The 18,824-nt window shown below is 35.1% G+C and overlaps 1 protein-coding gene across 2 annotated transcripts in view; it reads left to right on the forward strand.

The window, feature by feature from the left end:
* The window catches only part of BLNK (B cell linker), a 793,385-nt gene that overhangs the window by 77,778 nt on the left and 696,783 nt on the right, over positions 1 to 18,824 (forward strand). For both annotated transcript variants that reach the window (XM_053692400.1, XM_053692401.1), the window contains exon 2: positions 5,318 to 5,380. In XM_053692400.1, coding sequence (XP_053548375.1) covers positions 5,318 to 5,380 — 63 coding nt within the window. The remainder of the gene's footprint in view (positions 1 to 5,317; positions 5,381 to 18,824) is intronic.

Genomic DNA, 18,824 nt, shown 5'->3' on the forward strand with positions numbered 1-18,824 from the left:
CCAGAAATGAAACTGACTTTTATAGAGTTTCAGCTTCAGGTCATTTTGGGGATTTTGTACCAGGATGCACCTGCTCCCCGGGCGGTGATGGGAGAGAGCAGAGTTGGGGCTACCCATTTTATTTTCAAAATCCCCCCTACTGTGGCAAAGCAGAATGCTAAAAAAAAAATACATTTGCGGGGGGGGGGGGTGTTGGATACGTTTACTGTTACTGAGCTTTGGGGGGGATTACTTTTACTGTGCCAGATTTTTACATTTCCCTGTTCTATTTTTTTAAGTTCTAAAATTGGTGCTGTATTTTACCAAAACCCCTGTCAAACCTATGCATGGGGGGGTAAGGGTGTACTCAGGGGGTCTTGCAGAAAACAACCTGGAGTGTTGACTTGCAATAACTTACAACAGTCTCTCCTAAATTATAGTCAAAAAGCAATGTGTGTGTAAAAATGAAAATTGAAAAATTACCACCATGCATTTTCTCCATTTTTTTTAGCTAAAACAGTTGCATCAAAGGCATCAAAACACTCCATATAAAATACATTGGGGTGTCAACTTTTTAAATATATGCACATTCATGGCAAACAAATAAATTGGGATATGTAAAAAGGCCCCCAAAAAGAAGATAGGCAAAGAAGATATGTTAAATGTGAAAAAAATCACAAACACATGTCAGAAGTTTGGCATTGCACCCCCCAAACAAGCCAACAAACCTATGCATAGCTGGTATCACTGTACTCAAGAGATGCTGCTGACCACATATTGGGGTCTTCTTTGGCAGTAACACATAGCAGGAGCTAAAAATCCATGCCTAAAGTACAATGTTTGTAAAAAATAACACAAACAAATGACTGCCCAATAGTTTGACAAAGACTGGTGGTTGAATTAGTGCATGTAAAGTGTTAAAATAACAGGGGTTTTTTTAAAATACCCTAGGGTGTCTCATTTAAAAAATATATGGTTTGATGGGGGTAAATTACATTGGCCGGCTTCAGAAATGTCCTAAATAGGACATGGGTGCATGATGACAGATGTGAAAATTCCAAGTCAGAAAACTAGAATGTGCCCCCTAAAAATAAGGCCTTTTATCCCCCAGAGAACCCGACAACTATCAGGAGATGTTGCTGAACACATATTGGGGTGTTATTTGGCAGTAACCCTTAACGTTCTCAGTAAATATATTCTTAAATTTTTATTTTGTCAAAAAATCACCACTTTTTCTATTTTTTTCAAATGTTGGCATAGATTGGTGGTTAAATGGTTGCATTAAAAGAGTCAAAATACCCCAAGTTTAATACCTTAGGCTGTCTTATTTAAAAAAAATATATACATGTGAAGGGTTATTCAGGGATTCCTGACAGATATCAGTGATAAAATGTACCTATCGCTAATTTTGAGAAAAAAAAAATAGTTTGGAAATAGCAAAGTGCTACTTGTACTTATTGCCCTATAACTTGCACACATAAAAGCAAAGAACATGTAAACATTGGGTATTTCTAAACTCAGGACAACATTTAGAAACTATTCAGCATGGGTGTTTTTGGTATTTTTATAAAAACTTTTATAGTAAATTATAAGATATGATAAAAAATAATGGTATCTTTATAAAGTCAATTTAATGGTGAGAAAAACAATATAAAATATGTGTGAGTACAGTAAATGAGTAAGAGGAAAATTACAGCTAAACACAAACACCCCAGAAATGTATAAATAGCCCTGGTCCCAAACGGTAAAACAATGGAAAGTGTTGTGGTCACTATGGGGTTAATATTGACTAGACTGTCCCTTTAAACATTTTTTTATTTTAGCATTCATCCAAAAATGAATTAACATCTATTGTTAAGCTGCTATATATATGTGTTAAATTGCTAACTATAATGAGTTTACACAACTTAAAAAACTTTTACATGTTACAAATAATAAAAAAAAGCAAACAGTACTTTATTGAACAACATTTAATTGAGTCAAAACAATCATCATTTGATGTTTTTAACTACAGGATATTAAGATCTGACATAACTTTTAAATGCTTGTGACATCCAGTAATAAATGTTATCTTACTGGATTTAATAAGAAACAGAATATAAAACAGAGTAAAGTAATGATACAGGCTAAATAAATGGGGGGGGGGGGGGAAGAGTTTCAGAAATGAATTCTAGTTAAAGTTTGTTGTTTTTTTAACAGGGTAAGTAAAAAAAAGAATTAAATAGGTCAAGTAGTTCTTGTCTAACCTCTTTTTTTTGCATATATATATTAGCATGTTTTATTCTGAGCAAGGAGGAATGTTCCCAATGCGTTTTGTTTGCACACACACAAAAATATCAGAGCTTTACATTTATTATGTTATTGAAACTATTGTCTGAAGTTGGTAAAACTCGGCTTTTCTAATGCCCATTTAAGTCAGAGTAATTCTTAAAGGCGCATTAAACACTAAAAAAAAATGTAAACGTTTGGTGCTCAAAATGAAAGGAGTGCCGCCATGTTGTAACCTAGGTTTCATTCTCTGCTGTGGCCAATCAGGGACAGCTTTAAATAAGTCACTGGAGTGTGCAGCCAATGAGTGTGTGGAATATAGCCCTTTTAATAGGAATTGGAAAGCCCACAATTTTCAGACTTAAATGACAAGAAAAGGGGACAAAATAAATAATGAAAGTATACTGGAAAGTTGCTTTTGCTAAGTATAATTAAACATTTTATATTAAAATCTGTAGGTGTTTAATGAACTTTTAAAAACACATTTTAAGAATTGGGTTGGCTTTACCAAAAAACATAGGGTTATTGTTTTATCAACCCATTTTGCAGCTTGTGTTACCACAGCGTAAGATCAGTTGTAATAAACAATATGCAATTTTTATTTATTATTGATGCCATTGGCAGATAATTTTTTGCCATGTTAAAGGGACATAAAAACTCCAAATTATTAGGGGTTTTCAAACCTGTCCTCAGGCCTCTCTAACAGGACAGATTTTCAGGATTACCTTGGGTGAGAGCAGGTCAATAACCATGTTTACTAATGAGCTAATTATTTCACCAGTGCTCCAGTTCAGATATCCTAAAATTATGGCCTGTTAGGGAGCCCTGAGGAAAGCTTTGAAAACCTCTGAGATAGAGCCTACAATTTTAAACAACTTTTCAATTTACTTCTATTATCAAATGTTCTCATTTTTTGGTATCCTTTGTTGAAAAGCAAGAAGGTAAGCTCAGGAGTGTGCACGTGTCTGCAGCACTGGCAGCAGATTTTCAAGAATGTTATCCATTAGCAAGAGCACTAGATGGCAGCACTGTTTCCTGTCATGTGGTGCTCCAGATAGGGTTGCCACCTCAGCCATGTTTTCCTGGACACTTATGAGTTACACATGCTGCAGGGTGTGCAGAGGGGAACATGAATTGCACTCCTGGTCAGCACCTAATTAGTGATCCTGGACAGCACTATTCATGTTCCTCCCTGCATACCCTGCAGCATGTGTAACTCATAAGTGTCCAGGAAAACATGGCCGAGGTGACAACCCTAGCTCCAGACGTGCACGCTACCTATCTAGATATCTCTTCAACAAAGAATAACATCAGAACAAAGCAAATTTGATAATAGAAGTACGCTAGAAACAAATTTAAAAATGTTTTCTCTGTCTCAATCATGAAATACATTTTTGGGGTTTTATGTTCCAAATTTTCAGACTTAAAGGGACATAATACTCATATGCTAAATCATTTGAAACTGATGCAGCATAACTGTAAAAAGATGACAGAAAATATCACCTGAGAATCTCTATGTAAAAAAGGAAGATATTTTACCTCACAATCTCCTCAGCTCAGCAGAGTAAGTTCTGTGTAAAAAGTTATACTCAGATGCAGCCCAGCTGCAGGTAAAACAAAATAAAAAATGAAGAAATGAACAGTAGCCAATCAGCATCAACAGTGCTGAGGTCATGAACTCTTTTACTGTGACTCATGAGATTTCACTTAACTCTCATGAGATTTCATTGTAAACTTCCTTAAGCTGAATAGGGAAATAAGATGAGTGTGCACGTAAGCTCGCTCCTTCCGCTGTCCCAGGACAGACCTACTGATTTGCTGCTTAGAAGTCCTTTACAATGGGATGTGGCTACTGAGGAATTTTTGAGGTAAAATATCTTTCTTTTTTACATAGAGATGTTCAGGTGATATTTTCTAGTCAGCTTTTTAGAGCTATACTGCATCACTTTCAAGTGTTTAAACATTTGGGTATTATGGCCCTTTAAGATCATCTGGTTAAAATTTTTAACTTTCCATTTGTAATAAAAGATTGTGTGTAATTCCTAACGCAAGACCAAATGCAAAAGGACACACTCTATGCTATTGAATGCACTCCACTTGTAATCTAGCTCTTAGGCTCTTTGAAGTAATGGGCGCAGCCATGTTGTAACTAAGGTTCCACCATGTTTAAAATCCTGATAACTTATCTCCTCTTATCTTATTTCTCATGATAAAGCCAGTAAGCAATAGTTATAAATGGAGAAACAATCTTACATTGTTAACTTGTCTTTCATTCAGTTCATAGTTAATGAAGTCTATGATTAGACCTCCTATGTACAGAACACTGTTTATTGGTTAAAGGGGCAGGAAACCCAATATTTTTCTTTCATGATTTGGATAGAACATACAAATTTAGACGACTTTCCAATTTACTTCTATTATCAAATTTGCTTCATTCTCTTGTTATCCTTTGCAGAAGGAGCTGCATTGCACTACTAGCAGTTAGCTGATCACATCTAGTTAGCCAATCACAAGAGACAAATGTGTGCAGGCACCAATCAGCAGCTAGCTCCCACTAGTGTATAATATATGCGTATTCTTTTTCAACAATAATTACCAAGAGAACGAAACACATTTGAAAATAGAAGTGATTTTAAAAGTGTCTTAAAATGACATGCTCTATCTGAATCATGCAAGTTTAATTGTACTTTCCTATCCCTTTAAACACACAGCAATGAACATTATTTTAATTAAAAAAATACTGTAATTAATTAATAGGTCACTACCATAAACATATAACAGACTTTCACAAACCTTCTCATAATTAAGACAGGATCCCTAAGAAATTTGTGATTCTCTGGCATGTCCTAACACCGCTGTGCTTGAGTAACAGTGATGCAATAACATATTTGTCTGCTTAAACCACATCCTCTGCATTGGGGAGATAAAACTGGAATGTATGAAAGATAATTAAGGGATATTATTTCTTGCTTAATGCTGTGTAAAATATTCAGTTTAGATTTAATAATTCATGTGCATTTAAAAAAAAAAACAGTGTACTGAAACAAGTATTTTATATTTCTGTTTGTAGTTTGGAATGCAAGAATGCATAGCTGCACTGGAAAAAATGGAATTAAATGGAAGAGAATTTGTGGTGAGTACAAAAGTTTATGCTTCTTGATTTTTTGAATATAATCCAAGGATGTTAGGATTTTAAATACTTAGATCATATGTTACTATCATATTGCCGCTTTAAAAAGGGACACATGAAAAATACATATGTCAGGGCTGTTTAAAGAAATGTTTTGAATAATGTTCCATTATAAGAACCCTGACATACGTATTTTTCATATTTGTCCCTTCTTAAAGCGGCAATTTGGTCACCCTTTATGTTACACAATAACCATACTTAGATCATATGTTACTAACTATCATATTGCCGCTTTAAAAAGGGACACATGAAAAATACATATGTCAGGGCTGTTTAAAGAAATGTTTTGAATAATGTTCCATTATAAGAACCCTGACATACGTATTTTTCCTATTTGTCCCTTCTTAAAGCGGCAATTTGGTCACCCTATATGTTACACAATAACCATAAATAAATGCACATATATATGAGTTTACATGCAGCGTGCATATGATTGGATGCTGTATCCGCAGCCCCGCTCAAAGCTGAGTTTTATCATAGAATTTACTAATATCAAATGAAATGTCCTATCTACTAAAATGTATTACAGTTGAACCACATAAAAAAAAAAATAGTGCAGCACTTTAAGCATAAACTCCATGCCTCCCCAGGGGTTTATTGATTATATTATATATGACATTGTTAATAAAATCACAGAGCCCCAATTAAGGGCCAGATTACAAGTGGAGCGCTAATTAATGCTCCTGCTCGAGCATTTACTGCGCTAGAAGTAAGGTTTTTCACTCACGCGCTAACCCAACGAGCGCAAAATGCCAAAGTTAGAATATTGCGTGCTCGTTCACGTATTCCCCCATAGAAGTAAATCGAACAAAAAACTTGTGCACAAACTACTCGCACGCAAACCCAATCGCATATTCTCATGCGTGTTAACCCAAGATGAAAATATGATAATTTCACATCCCAATGTTCTTCATGTACAGGCATATGTTCTATTTATTCATAAATAAATATATATATATATATATATATATATATATATATATATATATATATATATACTAGTCCTGAAGCCCGTGTAAATGGGCCAAAATCCCCATCCACTTGGATCCTTCCCTGCCGCTCTCTAACTTCTTTTTTTTCTGTAGTGCAGCGGTCCCACCTGCTCCCGCCCGTTGCGGGTCCCCCACCCCCTGCGCAACCCTGCTCCTACCCCCCATCATGCGCCCCCCTTCTCTGCTGTCTGATCCTCACTGACTGATCCTTCCTTATGTCTCGCGCTGCAGTCTCTACTGCGCATGACTGCATCGGACAAACATACCTGGCCTTATAATATAGGATATAATGTTTTTTTGGTTCAATATATATCTATACCTATATTTATACATTATTATATATAGGTATAGATAAATACACACATATATATATATATATATATATATATATATAGGAATAACTATTTGCAGAACATTGGAATGTGAAAAGTAATTACATAGTATAACAATTTATTAAATATGAATATTGCATAACTACGCTTTTACATGTTTTCATCTACTTAGCTCCAATGCACTAATATGAATGTCTTTATATGTGTACATATGTATTTATATGTGTACATATAACTGTAAATACATATATACACATATAAATACATATGTACACATATATAGACTTATATATATATATATATACAGTATATATATATATATATATATATATATATATATATATATATATATATACGTACATATACATCTTTAGAGATGTATATGTATTTATGTCTATGTTAAAGCCCTTTGCCTGCCTTTTTGTTTCTAACACCTGATACCTCATATTTTTGAGCCTTTATAAATTGTGTGTGCAATAGTGTTATTATGTGTGTAACTGTACTTTGTACTGTATTTTTGATGTGTTTTGTGACACTTTTTTGTTTTACGTTTACTTTCAACTCATAATACCAGCGGTAAACCCGACGCGTGCAAACATCCACTATAAACCCCTTTTTGCTTGTGCGCAAACTTTAGCGCTCCACTCGTAATCTGGCACAATGTGAATAACCTCATCATTAATATGTTATATTTTACAAATAATTTGCTTTAGTTTACGTAGGTACGGTTTACGTTTTGTACATTATTTTTACTATGACAAAACATTAAGGAATAAATATAATATTATTGGTTTCAATGTGTGTCTGTTTTATTTCATTATTAAAGGGACAGTAACGGCAAAATTTAAACTTTAAGGATTCATAAAGAGTGTTCCATTTGAAACATTTTTCCAATTTACATCTGTTGCCAAATTTGCTTAGTTCTCTTGGAATCCTTTGTTGTAGAATAAACCTAGGTAGGTAGGCTTAGCAGCAGTAATGCACTACTGGGAGCTAGCTGTACACATATGAGCCAATGAAAAGAGGCATACATCTGCAGCCACAAGCTAGCTCCCAGTGTATTGCTACTACTGAGCCTGCCTGGGTATGCATTTCATCAATGGATACCAAGAAAATAAAGCAAATATAACAATACAAGTACATTAGAAAGTTATTTCAAATTGCAGGCTCTATTTAAATCCTGAAAGTTTAATTTTGATTTCACTGTGCCTTTAACATCAGTTTACCATATTTTATATTTTTGTAACTTTACATTTAGTAACTCTTATGTTATCCATTTTCCAGCAATGTTTAATCTGGCACAACATTATAAATTAAAGATAGTTATAAGTATTTTAAACTAATTGTTAAAAGGGATATGAAACTCAAAAATGTTTCTTGCAGGGGGCGGCATTGCCCAAGCATTTTACTAGAAATATAAGGATATAAATCTTGCCAAGCAAGTTCGTTTAAGGTGATTGACAGGCGAGAGAAGGGGGCAGTATTGCACACTCAAGTAAGTGTGTAATGATGCATCTGGGTAGTGGACATACAGTGTCTGTTGCCCGTTCAATGCCAAGCCGGGTATACAGGCTCCCAAGTCAGGAACTTTGTTCACACCCGGCTTAAAACATGGATGCCATAGATGCTTGTGAGGTTGCTGAGGGTCCTTGTAAAAGCAAGGTCAATTTCGAAAAGTATTTAGCATCACTTCACCTATATTTCCAGCGTTTTGCTAGCGGGCATTACTGTTATTAAGATCTATTGTTGTGCGAGTTGCAGGACATAACATAATATCTAAATATAAATACAAGGCAGCCAAAGGTGAAGATAAAATTCCTTTTATTTATGGAAGAAATCCATCTAGTAAATAACAGTGTTACATCACACAGGTACGGGGTGTCAGTGAGACAGGCTAACCCGTTTCGACTGTGACGTAATATCTCATACATCAAACATGGCCAGCTATCAATGTGTAAAAGCAATAATTACAACCGAAATACAAAGTAGACACATTTGTAAAACCATCTTGGTAAATGTTTGTAATTGTAAAATATTTGCATGACTTTTTTGTTATGGTAAAGTCGCCTTGCTGCGTAGAGCTAAAGGTGTCTCATTCGGCTGCCCGTAGGATTTCCAGGGATATCTAGAGGTGTGGTCAGAATATATCACCTGCCCCTCACATTTTTAATATTGTTTGTTCTGTAAGATTTTAAAGGTGTTTTTGTGATGAAGGTTTCCTACATATTTGAGCCCGTTCTATAAGATAAATGTGGACTATAATGGAACTTAAAGGGTTATGAAACCCAATTTTTTGTCTTTCATGATTCAAATAAAGCATGCAATTTTAAATAACTTTTCAATTTATTTCTATTATCTAATTTGTTTTGGTTGTTTTTCTATCCTTTGTTGAAAAGTATACCTAGGTTGGCTCAGAAGTCAATGAAGTAAATTTGAAAGCTGTTTAAAAATGTATGATCTATTTGAATCATGAAAGAAAAAAATGTTGGGTTTCATGTCTGTTTAACTCACAACTCACAGCTGTTGGGAAAGGAGCAAGCACACATCCCTTTGAATTACGTAATTTTTGAGTTGCGATGTTGCAGCGAGTTTGTTGTTGCTTGAATGAATCGAGGAAATTGCAAGCTTAAAACATTGTACACTTTGTAGTTTGCAGTGCAATGAATCTGTTACTGAGGACTGGCATGTGATGGTATAATTTATATTCAAGGCAGTTATTACTGAACGGAAATATAATCTCAACAGCTTTATTCAGAACTAAGAGAAACTATGCTACGGTGCGATTTATTGAAATCCGTATGGAGCTTGATGCCCCTTGTTTCTAAAGACCGCTGCTCCATAACTTGTCCGTCTGCTCTGAGGCCGCAGACAGAAATCAACCCGATCGAATACGATCGTATTAATTGACACCCCCTGCTAGCAGCCGATTGGCCACAAATCTGCAGGGGACGGCATTGCACCAGCAGTTCACAAGAACTGCTGGTGCAATGATAAATGCAGACAGTGTATGCTGTTAGTATTTATCGATGTGCAGCGGCCAGGATACGCTACATCGTATCATGTCCGCTCGCACTATAATAAATATGCCCCTACATCTTTATTAAAGGGACAGGAAACCTAACATGTTCTTTAATTATTCAAATAGCACATTAAATTTTAAACAACGTTTCAATTTACTTCTTCTATCAAATTTGCTTCATTCTCTTGGTATTATTTGTTGAAGGAGCAATAATGCACTACCAGGAGCTAGCTGAACACATCTGATGAGCTAATGACAAGAGGAATATATGTGCAGCCACCAATCAGCTGCTAGCTTCCAGAAGTGCATTACTGCTGATGATGATATGTATTTTAAATAACATTCCAATGTATTTCTATTATCTGATTTGTTTCAGTCTCTTTGTATCCTTGTTGAAAAGTATAACTAGGTAGACTCAGAAGCTGCTGATTGGTGGCTGCGCATATGTGTCTCTTGTCATTGGCGTTCAGCTTACTCCCAGTAGTGCATTGCTGCTCCTTCAGAAAAGGATACCAAGAGAATGAAGCAAATAAGATAAAATAAGTAAATTGGAAAGTTGTTTAAAATTGTATTCTCTATCTAAATCACGAAAGATACATTTTGAGTGTCATGTCCCTTTAAAAATTGTTTAAAAAGTTGTTTAAAAAATAAACTAAAATGATCAGCAAATACATACTTGTATATACAGGATACAGCTGTGCGGAACTTGTTTTACACTCAAAATTAATTTGAAATGCTTGTTGTCAAATGAATGTCTATATATGTGTATATAGTGATTTTCTGCATTTCTTTATAAATAAGCAACAAAATGCACCTATGGTTGACCTGTATGGAATAGTATTGTCAATAAATGTGTCCATTAATGCAGCATTTCCCTTTGAATCTTGCTGTAAGTTGATGCTTCAAATACAACTGCATTTCCACTGTTTTCCCTGCTTGTATATTCTCAAAATAGTTACATGATTGAATGTATAAATCTGAAATTTACAATACAGTCAGACCAGTAAATTTCAACATTGACACAGTTTTGTAATAGAAAGAAACTTGATAATCATTTCTTATTTTGGACTCTTTTCAAATGTCTGGTCCGACAGACATCGCTGAATGCGGAGAGCAATATGCTCTCCGTATTCAGCATTGCACCAGCAGCAATCGGCCACCAGCAGGGGGGTGTCAATCAACCCGATCGTACTTGATCGGGTTGAATTGTGGCGATCTCTGTACGATCTCTGTCCGCCTCATCAGAAGACTGAAGACTCGCCAGAAACACGGAGCTTGATAAACGGGCCTCATACTGTATTTTGGTTACTTATAGGGATATTAACCCCTTAGAGTGTGAAAGGACAATGCTGTGTCTTCCTCCACACAAGGTGCAGAGGATGGCAATGTGTAATCTTCCGGGAGTGTCCCGTCTTCTGATCTAGAGCCTGGGGACCCTCCACACTGCATAGGTAAAAGGAGATTTTGTTGAACCTTGCTGAAAAACACCTGGTGACTTCATCAACTGGGAATAGTGATGCTAATTCAGGGATTCCCATGATAGCAAGTCTGCGGCTAGTGGTCTTTAAGAGCCCATAGCTTAGCACCAAGAATCCTAATTTCACAAAGGGATTTCATACCCCTGTAAAATGCAGATGATCACTATAAAAACTGAAAAATACTGCAGTGGCACTTAAACTTTACACAGAAATTGTGCGAAAGGGATGTTACCCCATATATATATATATATATATATATATATATATATATATATATATATATATATATATATATACATACAGAGAGAGAGAAAGCTTTCCAGAAGAGATAAGCACAGTCTTACAATACCACAGCCGCCAGCGTGCACTTCAAAATAGCATATGCAGTCCTCGTTGAAAGAAGGCACTCGCTGGTCTTTAGCCCAAAAATTCTTTAATACATCAAGCAGACATCAAATATAGACCATCCATAACGTTTTGGTGTTGTTACAACACCTTTGTCAAATGCTGCCAAACATCAGTGTCACAGAATAAACATTTCCCCAAGACAAAAGAATTCTGTGACAAAGGTGTTGTAACAACACCGAAACGTTATGGATGGTCTATATTTGATGTCTATTTGATGTATTAAAGAATTTTTGGGCTAAAGACCAGCGAGTGCCTTCTTTCAACGAGGACTATATATATATATATATATATATATATATATATATATATATATATATATATATCTATAGACATATACACACACACACACATATGTATATGTATATATATATATATATATATATCTATAGACATATACACACACACACACATATGTGTATATATATATATATATATATATATATATATATATACACACAGTATATAAACCAGAGGATAGACACAGCACTCATCAGATTTTCCACGCCATAATTCAGAATAAAACTTCACTTTTATTTCAGAATATAAAAACCATTATTCCAAATGTTTTGGTGTCGATACTGGCACCTCTGTCAATGGTGGTATTCAAGCAAGACAAACAGCACTGTTTACATTTAATACATTTAAAAAAATGTTTTTATTCCAATAAAACACTCGTTGTTACAGTATATATGTTACCAGTGGCAGTAACCAAAGTAGCTGAGAATGCTATATTATTTATCTTTATTTTCATCAAGCTCTCCATTACATTGTAAACATTGAGTTCATTTTCTTAGAATGGATTGGGAAATCAATAGAGATTAGATATGAAAACCAGCTTTGTGTAGTAAAATCCATAACTCTATAAGCACGATCTATAATATATCATGCTATTACTTTCATTGGTTATTTGTGTATATATATATATATATATATATATATATATATATATATATATACTATTATTATAAATAAGATGATGATGATTTTCATTATTATCATTGTTTAATCGTTAAGCAGCTTATGAAAATCATATTACATAGGCAAAATTATTATAAGCTGAATAACAAAACCAGTGTTGTGGTTTTATCTACAGAAAATACATTAGTATTATAAATAAATAAATGCCTTTTGCAATATTCATCCTATTTCTTACATAATAAATGGAATTAAATTTAAAAAAAACACTAGCTATATTATTTGATTGCCAGAAAGAATGTTTGTAGCTACAGAAAGAAGTTGTTAAGTAACAACATTCCAGTCGGCCAATCATCTTGGGAAAATGGAAATTTCAACATGCACAAACCATTGTTTATTTAGTTGTGAGGGGATTGCAATAACAGATAAGCAACATTATTTATTTACGGATAATAGAGTTTCAAGCATCTTGTGGCCTAATTATGAAATGATTATAACTGATTAAGGCAGCTAAGATATTCAATAAAGTTTTATTTTACTTTATCCATTATTACAAAATGGCTGACATATACTGGATTATGAGGCCTAGGTGATAGATAATCTGTTCCCTAACTCTTAGTTAAGATTAGGTAACTCTGCTTTTGTATATATTTATTTATTTTTATTTTTTTTAAATCCAGGGTAAACATATTTTGTTCAGTAATGCATTTTCCTGGAGATAGATATAGACCATCAAATCTTATTTCTTAGTCTTGTTCAGAGCTGATTAGTGATTGCAAGATGCTGTTTTCATTTCCCTTTTGGCAGGCATGAAAAACTGTCCCCTTCCTTTATTTGAGAATGCAAAAAAAAAAAAATGGAGCCTCAGTAAATAATTTCTTCTATCTCAAGTTTGTTGATAAATAAACAAAAACAGCAGTGACAGATTAAATACATTTCTGCTCACAAAAAATATACACTAAGAAACATAACACCATGAATAGTCAATTTCAGTAAAAGTAAACTGTATGTTTTTATACTTAAAGGGATACACTAAAACCCAATTTTATTCTTTCATGATTCGGATAGAGCATGTCATTTTAAGCAAATGTTTTATTTACTCCTATTATCAAATTTTCTTTGTTCTCTTGGTATCTTTATTGAAAAAGCAGGAATGTAAGCTTTGGAGCTGGCCCATTTTTGTAAATCTTCCTCCAAAAACTTAAAACACTTACGGCTAGATTTAGAGTTTTGTCGGTAACGACCCACCTAGCTAACGCTGGCTTTTTTTCCCCCGCACCTTTTAAATACCGCTGGTATTTAGAGTTCACAGAATGGCTGCATTAGGCTCCAAAAAGGGAGCGTAGAGCATAATTTACCGCCACTGCAACTCTAAATACCAGCGGGCGGTAAAAACCAGCGTTAGGAGCCCCTAAAGCTGGTTTTGACGGCTAACGCCAAACTCTAAATCTAGTTGCAATGGTAGGTGAATACAGCACTTAGTGTAAAGGTGGTGCACGGTGTGGGAGGTAGCTGCAATAGCCTCTGTGATAATGCACTCGTAGTAACACCAGCACCAATTTCTTGAATTCCAATACTTTTATTAGAGGTTACATAAAAAGCAACGTTTCGTGGTGAACCCACTTAATCATGCTGTTTGTATAACATTGTTTCAAGCAATTTATATCTTTCTTTGGCGCCAACTGGCTTCAATTTTGGCAGTTTTACACCCCCTAGTGGTTACCAATTGCAATGTGTATACAAAAATGTTAAAAACAAATGTATATGACTAAACAGATTATGTATGGCAATAATAAACGTACAAGTACTTTAACATTACTGTGCATGCTTATATTATCACAAATATTTAACATGCTTATATTGATTTTTCAGTTTTAATATCTTATTATAATATAATCTCAAATAATGTAAACACATAGGTAAAGTACCCTTGATATTTTTAATTTATCATATAAAGAAAATTTCTATACAAAGAAATCTTTTCATATAGTGAACTCTTTTCATATAGTAAATTTTAATTCTGCATATAGTTATAATTTGAGTGGTAATAATGTTGAAGTTATAATTTCATGATTTAAGGGAATTTCTTTAAGAGAAACAATTAAGATCAAAATCCCTGTTCAACCCCCTGGGAATAAGAGTATCCAATTGATATATCCATCTCATCTCTTGTTGTTGGAGGATTTTTTCTCTATTTGTCCCATTGCGCTGAACAGGGATGTGTTGTATGATCTGCCAGCGTAGCTGGCTTACACTATGTCCTTTTTCTAAAAAGTGTTTGGACAGGGGTGCCTCCAAATTCTTTTTCCTTATGTTTGACCTATGCTGACTCAATCTATCCTTTACTTTCTGTGTGGTCTCTCCTAAGTAATACATAGAACATGGGCATTTTATGAGATAGACTACGTAACTAGTGTCACAAGTGTAAAATCCCCTGATGTTGTAACGTCTGCCATTATGTGGATGATAAAAGTTTGGACCTTTTATAACTGAATTACAACTAACACATCCTAGGCAGGGGTAACAGCCATTCCTTTTTGCTTGCATGTATGTTTGTGTATCTTTTCTCTCTGATCCCACATCACTTCTTACAAGGTGGTCCCGGATATTCTTTACCCTCCTATATGCCATTAAAGGGTAATCCCTAAACTGTTCAATACTAGGGTTACAATCCTTAAGTATATGCCAATGCTTTTTTATGGCTTTTGCTACTGCTTGGCTATGTGAGCTATGTTGAGACACAAATACTAGTCTATCTTGTTCTTTAGTTTTTTCTTTAGGTGCCCTAGGTGTAGTGATATCTTTAATTGTTTCACTCAACAATTGTGTAGGATATCCTCTCTGTTTAAATTTGTTTGACATTTCCAACAGCCTTTTATCCTTCACTTCTGGTGTGCTTACTATTCTCTGTACCCTTAATAATTGACTCTTGGGTAATGAGTTGATAAGGCCTTTTGGATGGAAGCTGTTATATTCCAATAAGGTGTTCCTATCGGTCTCTTTTGAAAAGATATCTATGTCGAGTCTATTATGTCCTTTAGTAATCTTAGTGTCAAGAAATGTTATACTCTCTTCACTATATGTCAAGGAAAATTGTAAGCCCCTTACCATAGTATTGAGTTCTCTTGTGAATTCTTCTAGTTCTCCAATGCTGCCCCACCACACGCCAAACACATCATCTATATAGCGCCACCATACTGTACCATACTGTCTAAATAGATGATTTTCATAAACTTGGCGCTCTTCAAACTCATTCATATAGAGGTTGGCGTATGATGGGGCAACATTGGAGCCCATGGCTGTACCCCTTATCTGTATGTATGGAATTTCTTTCTTTTCCAGGATGACTGGTACATACAGATAAGGGGTACAGCCATGGGCTCCAATGTTGCCCCATCATACGCCAACCTCTATATGAATGAGTTTGAAGAGCGCCAAGTTTATGAAAATCATCTATTTAGACAGTATGGTACAGTATGGTGGCGCTATATAGATGATGTGTTTGGCGTGTGGTGGGGCAGCATTGGAGAACTAGAAGAATTCACAAGAGAACTCAATACTATGGTAAGGGGCTTACAATTTTCCTTGACATATAGTGAAGAGAGTATAACATTTCTTGACACTAAGATTACTAAAGGACATAATAGACTCGACATAGATATCTTTTCAAAAGAGACCGATAGGAACACCTTATTGGAATATAACAGCTTCCATCCAAAAGGCCTTATCAACTCATTACCCAAGAGTCAATTATTAAGGGTACAGAGAATAGTAAGCACACCAGAAGTGAAGGATAAAAGGCTGTTGGAAATGTCAAACAAATTTAAACAGAGAGGATATCCTACACAATTGTTGAGTGAAACAATTAAAGATATCACTACACCTAGGGCACCTAAAGAAAAAACTAAAGAACAAGATAGACTAGTATTTGTGTCTCAACATAGCTCACATAGCCAAGCAGTAGCAAAAGCCATAAAAAAGCATTGGCATATACTTAAGGATTGTAACCCTAGTATTGAACAGTTTAGGGATTACCCTTTAATGGCATATAGGAGGGTAAAGAATATCCGGGACCACCTTGTAAGAAGTGATGTGGGATCAGAGAGAAAAGATACACAAACATACATGCAAGCAAAAAGGAATGGCTGTTACCCCTGCCTAGGATGTGTTAGTTGTAATTCAGTTATAAAAGGTCCAAACTTTTATCATCCACATAATGGCAGACGTTACAACATCAGGGGATTTTACACTTGTGACACTAGTTACGTAGTCTATCTCATAAAATGCCCATGTTCTATGTATTACTTAGGAGAGACCACACAGAAAGTAAAGGATAGATTGAGTCAGCATAGGTCAAACATAAGGAAAAAGAATTTGGAGGCACCCCTGTCCAAACACTTTTTAGAAAAAGGACATAGTGTAAGCCAGCTACGCTGGCAGATCATACAACACATCCCTGTTCAGCGCAATGGGACAAATAGAGAAAAAATCCTCCAACAACAAGAGATGAGATGGATATATCAATTGGATACTCTTATTCCCAGGGGGTTGAACAGGGATTTTGATCTTAATTGTTTCTCTTAAAGAAATTCCCTTAAATCATGAAATTATAACTTCAACATTATTACCACTCAAATTATAACTATATGCAGAATTAAAATTTACTATATGAAAAGAGTTCACTATATGAAAAGATTTCTTTGTATAGAAATTTTCTTTATATGATAAGTTAAAAATATCAAGGGTACTTTACCTATGTGTTTACATTAGTTGAGATTATATTATAATAAGATATTAAAACTGAAAAATCAATATAAGCATGTTAAATATTTGTGATAATATAAGCATGCACAGTAATGTTAAAGTACTTGTACGTTTATTATTGCCATACATAATCTGTTTAGTCATATACATTTGTTTTTAACATTTTTGTATACACATTGCAATTGGTAACCACTAGGGGGTGTAAAACTGCCAAAATTGAAGCCAGTTGGCGCCAAAGAAAGATATAAATTGCTTGAAACAATGTTATACAAACAGCATGATTAAGTGGGTTCACCACGAAACGTTGCTTTTTATGTAACCTCTAATAAAAGTATTGGAATTCAAGAAATTGGTGCTGGTGTTACTACGAGTGCAAACTCTAAATCTAGGCGATACAATTTTCAAACACTACTCCTCTGTTGCATTCAGCCTCAACTAAAAAAGACAGAAAATGTGATACTGATTATATAAGTGTTGGCAAAAATAATACATTTTTCTTTTTGTTTATGCAAATGATCCTTGGGGATTTTGGCTCCCTAAGGGTGATGGGGTAACCAGACATGGACCCCTAGATAACTATGTGTTAGAGGAATACAAATGCACCTCTACTGATGAGACTATATAGGTTATTATGCATAGCTGGTTTTATCTGTACAAATCCTTTATTCATACGAGATAAGACTGATACACTGCAGTAATTGTCCCTTTAGACTCTCAGGCTATTGCAGTAAAGTGACAGTAGCAACACATTTTCATGCTCTAAGGGTATCCTCCTCCCAAACAGAACAGAAAAACCTTATGTTGGTGGTACACGTTGGGGCCCTTGATGAGTTGAAACCTGTAAATGAGCAGTACCAGAATCCTCTGGCAAGGCCATTAGCATACTGTTATTCACCATTAGGTTAATTCTCCTGGTGGTAGGAGAAGGCGGTGCAGTGCTAAATCCTTCATGCACTATAGCAGTTGAAACCTTCCCCATGCAGTTCCCTCTCTTAGGTGTAGGTTTGAATGCTACACCCACTGTAGTAGTTGCAGTCTACATGACCTGCATACCAAGAGACTGAGACAGACATATTCAGTCAGCCCAAAATTACTAACTTGATCACTGGAACAATCCATCTCACATCATGGGGGCTTTGAATACACCAATTTCATGCTTTAGAGTTGAGCCTGAGTAATCTAACTACATCTTCAAGAAACCCTTCACATCACTCCCACATACTTAAGCTCTAATTGCTCTCCTGCTGCAGTTTCCCTGAAGCTAGAAGACACCGCTCATAGGATCTTTGCTAACTGAGGACTTTCACTGAAAGCTTGTCCCTGGGCTGGAGCCCCCCATGATGGGGAGAAAACTAGATCCTTCCTCCACCTGGTCTTGTGCAGCACTGATTCTTCCTGTGTCCACTCACAAAGTATATTCTGGAAAGAAAGAAAAAAGAAAGAGCCTGACTCACTCTCACAAAGCATGTGACTTAGGAA

Source organism: Bombina bombina, chromosome 9 (genome assembly GCF_027579735.1).
Source record: "Bombina bombina isolate aBomBom1 chromosome 9, aBomBom1.pri, whole genome shotgun sequence".
Classification (NCBI taxonomy): domain Eukaryota; kingdom Metazoa; phylum Chordata; class Amphibia; order Anura; family Bombinatoridae; genus Bombina; species Bombina bombina.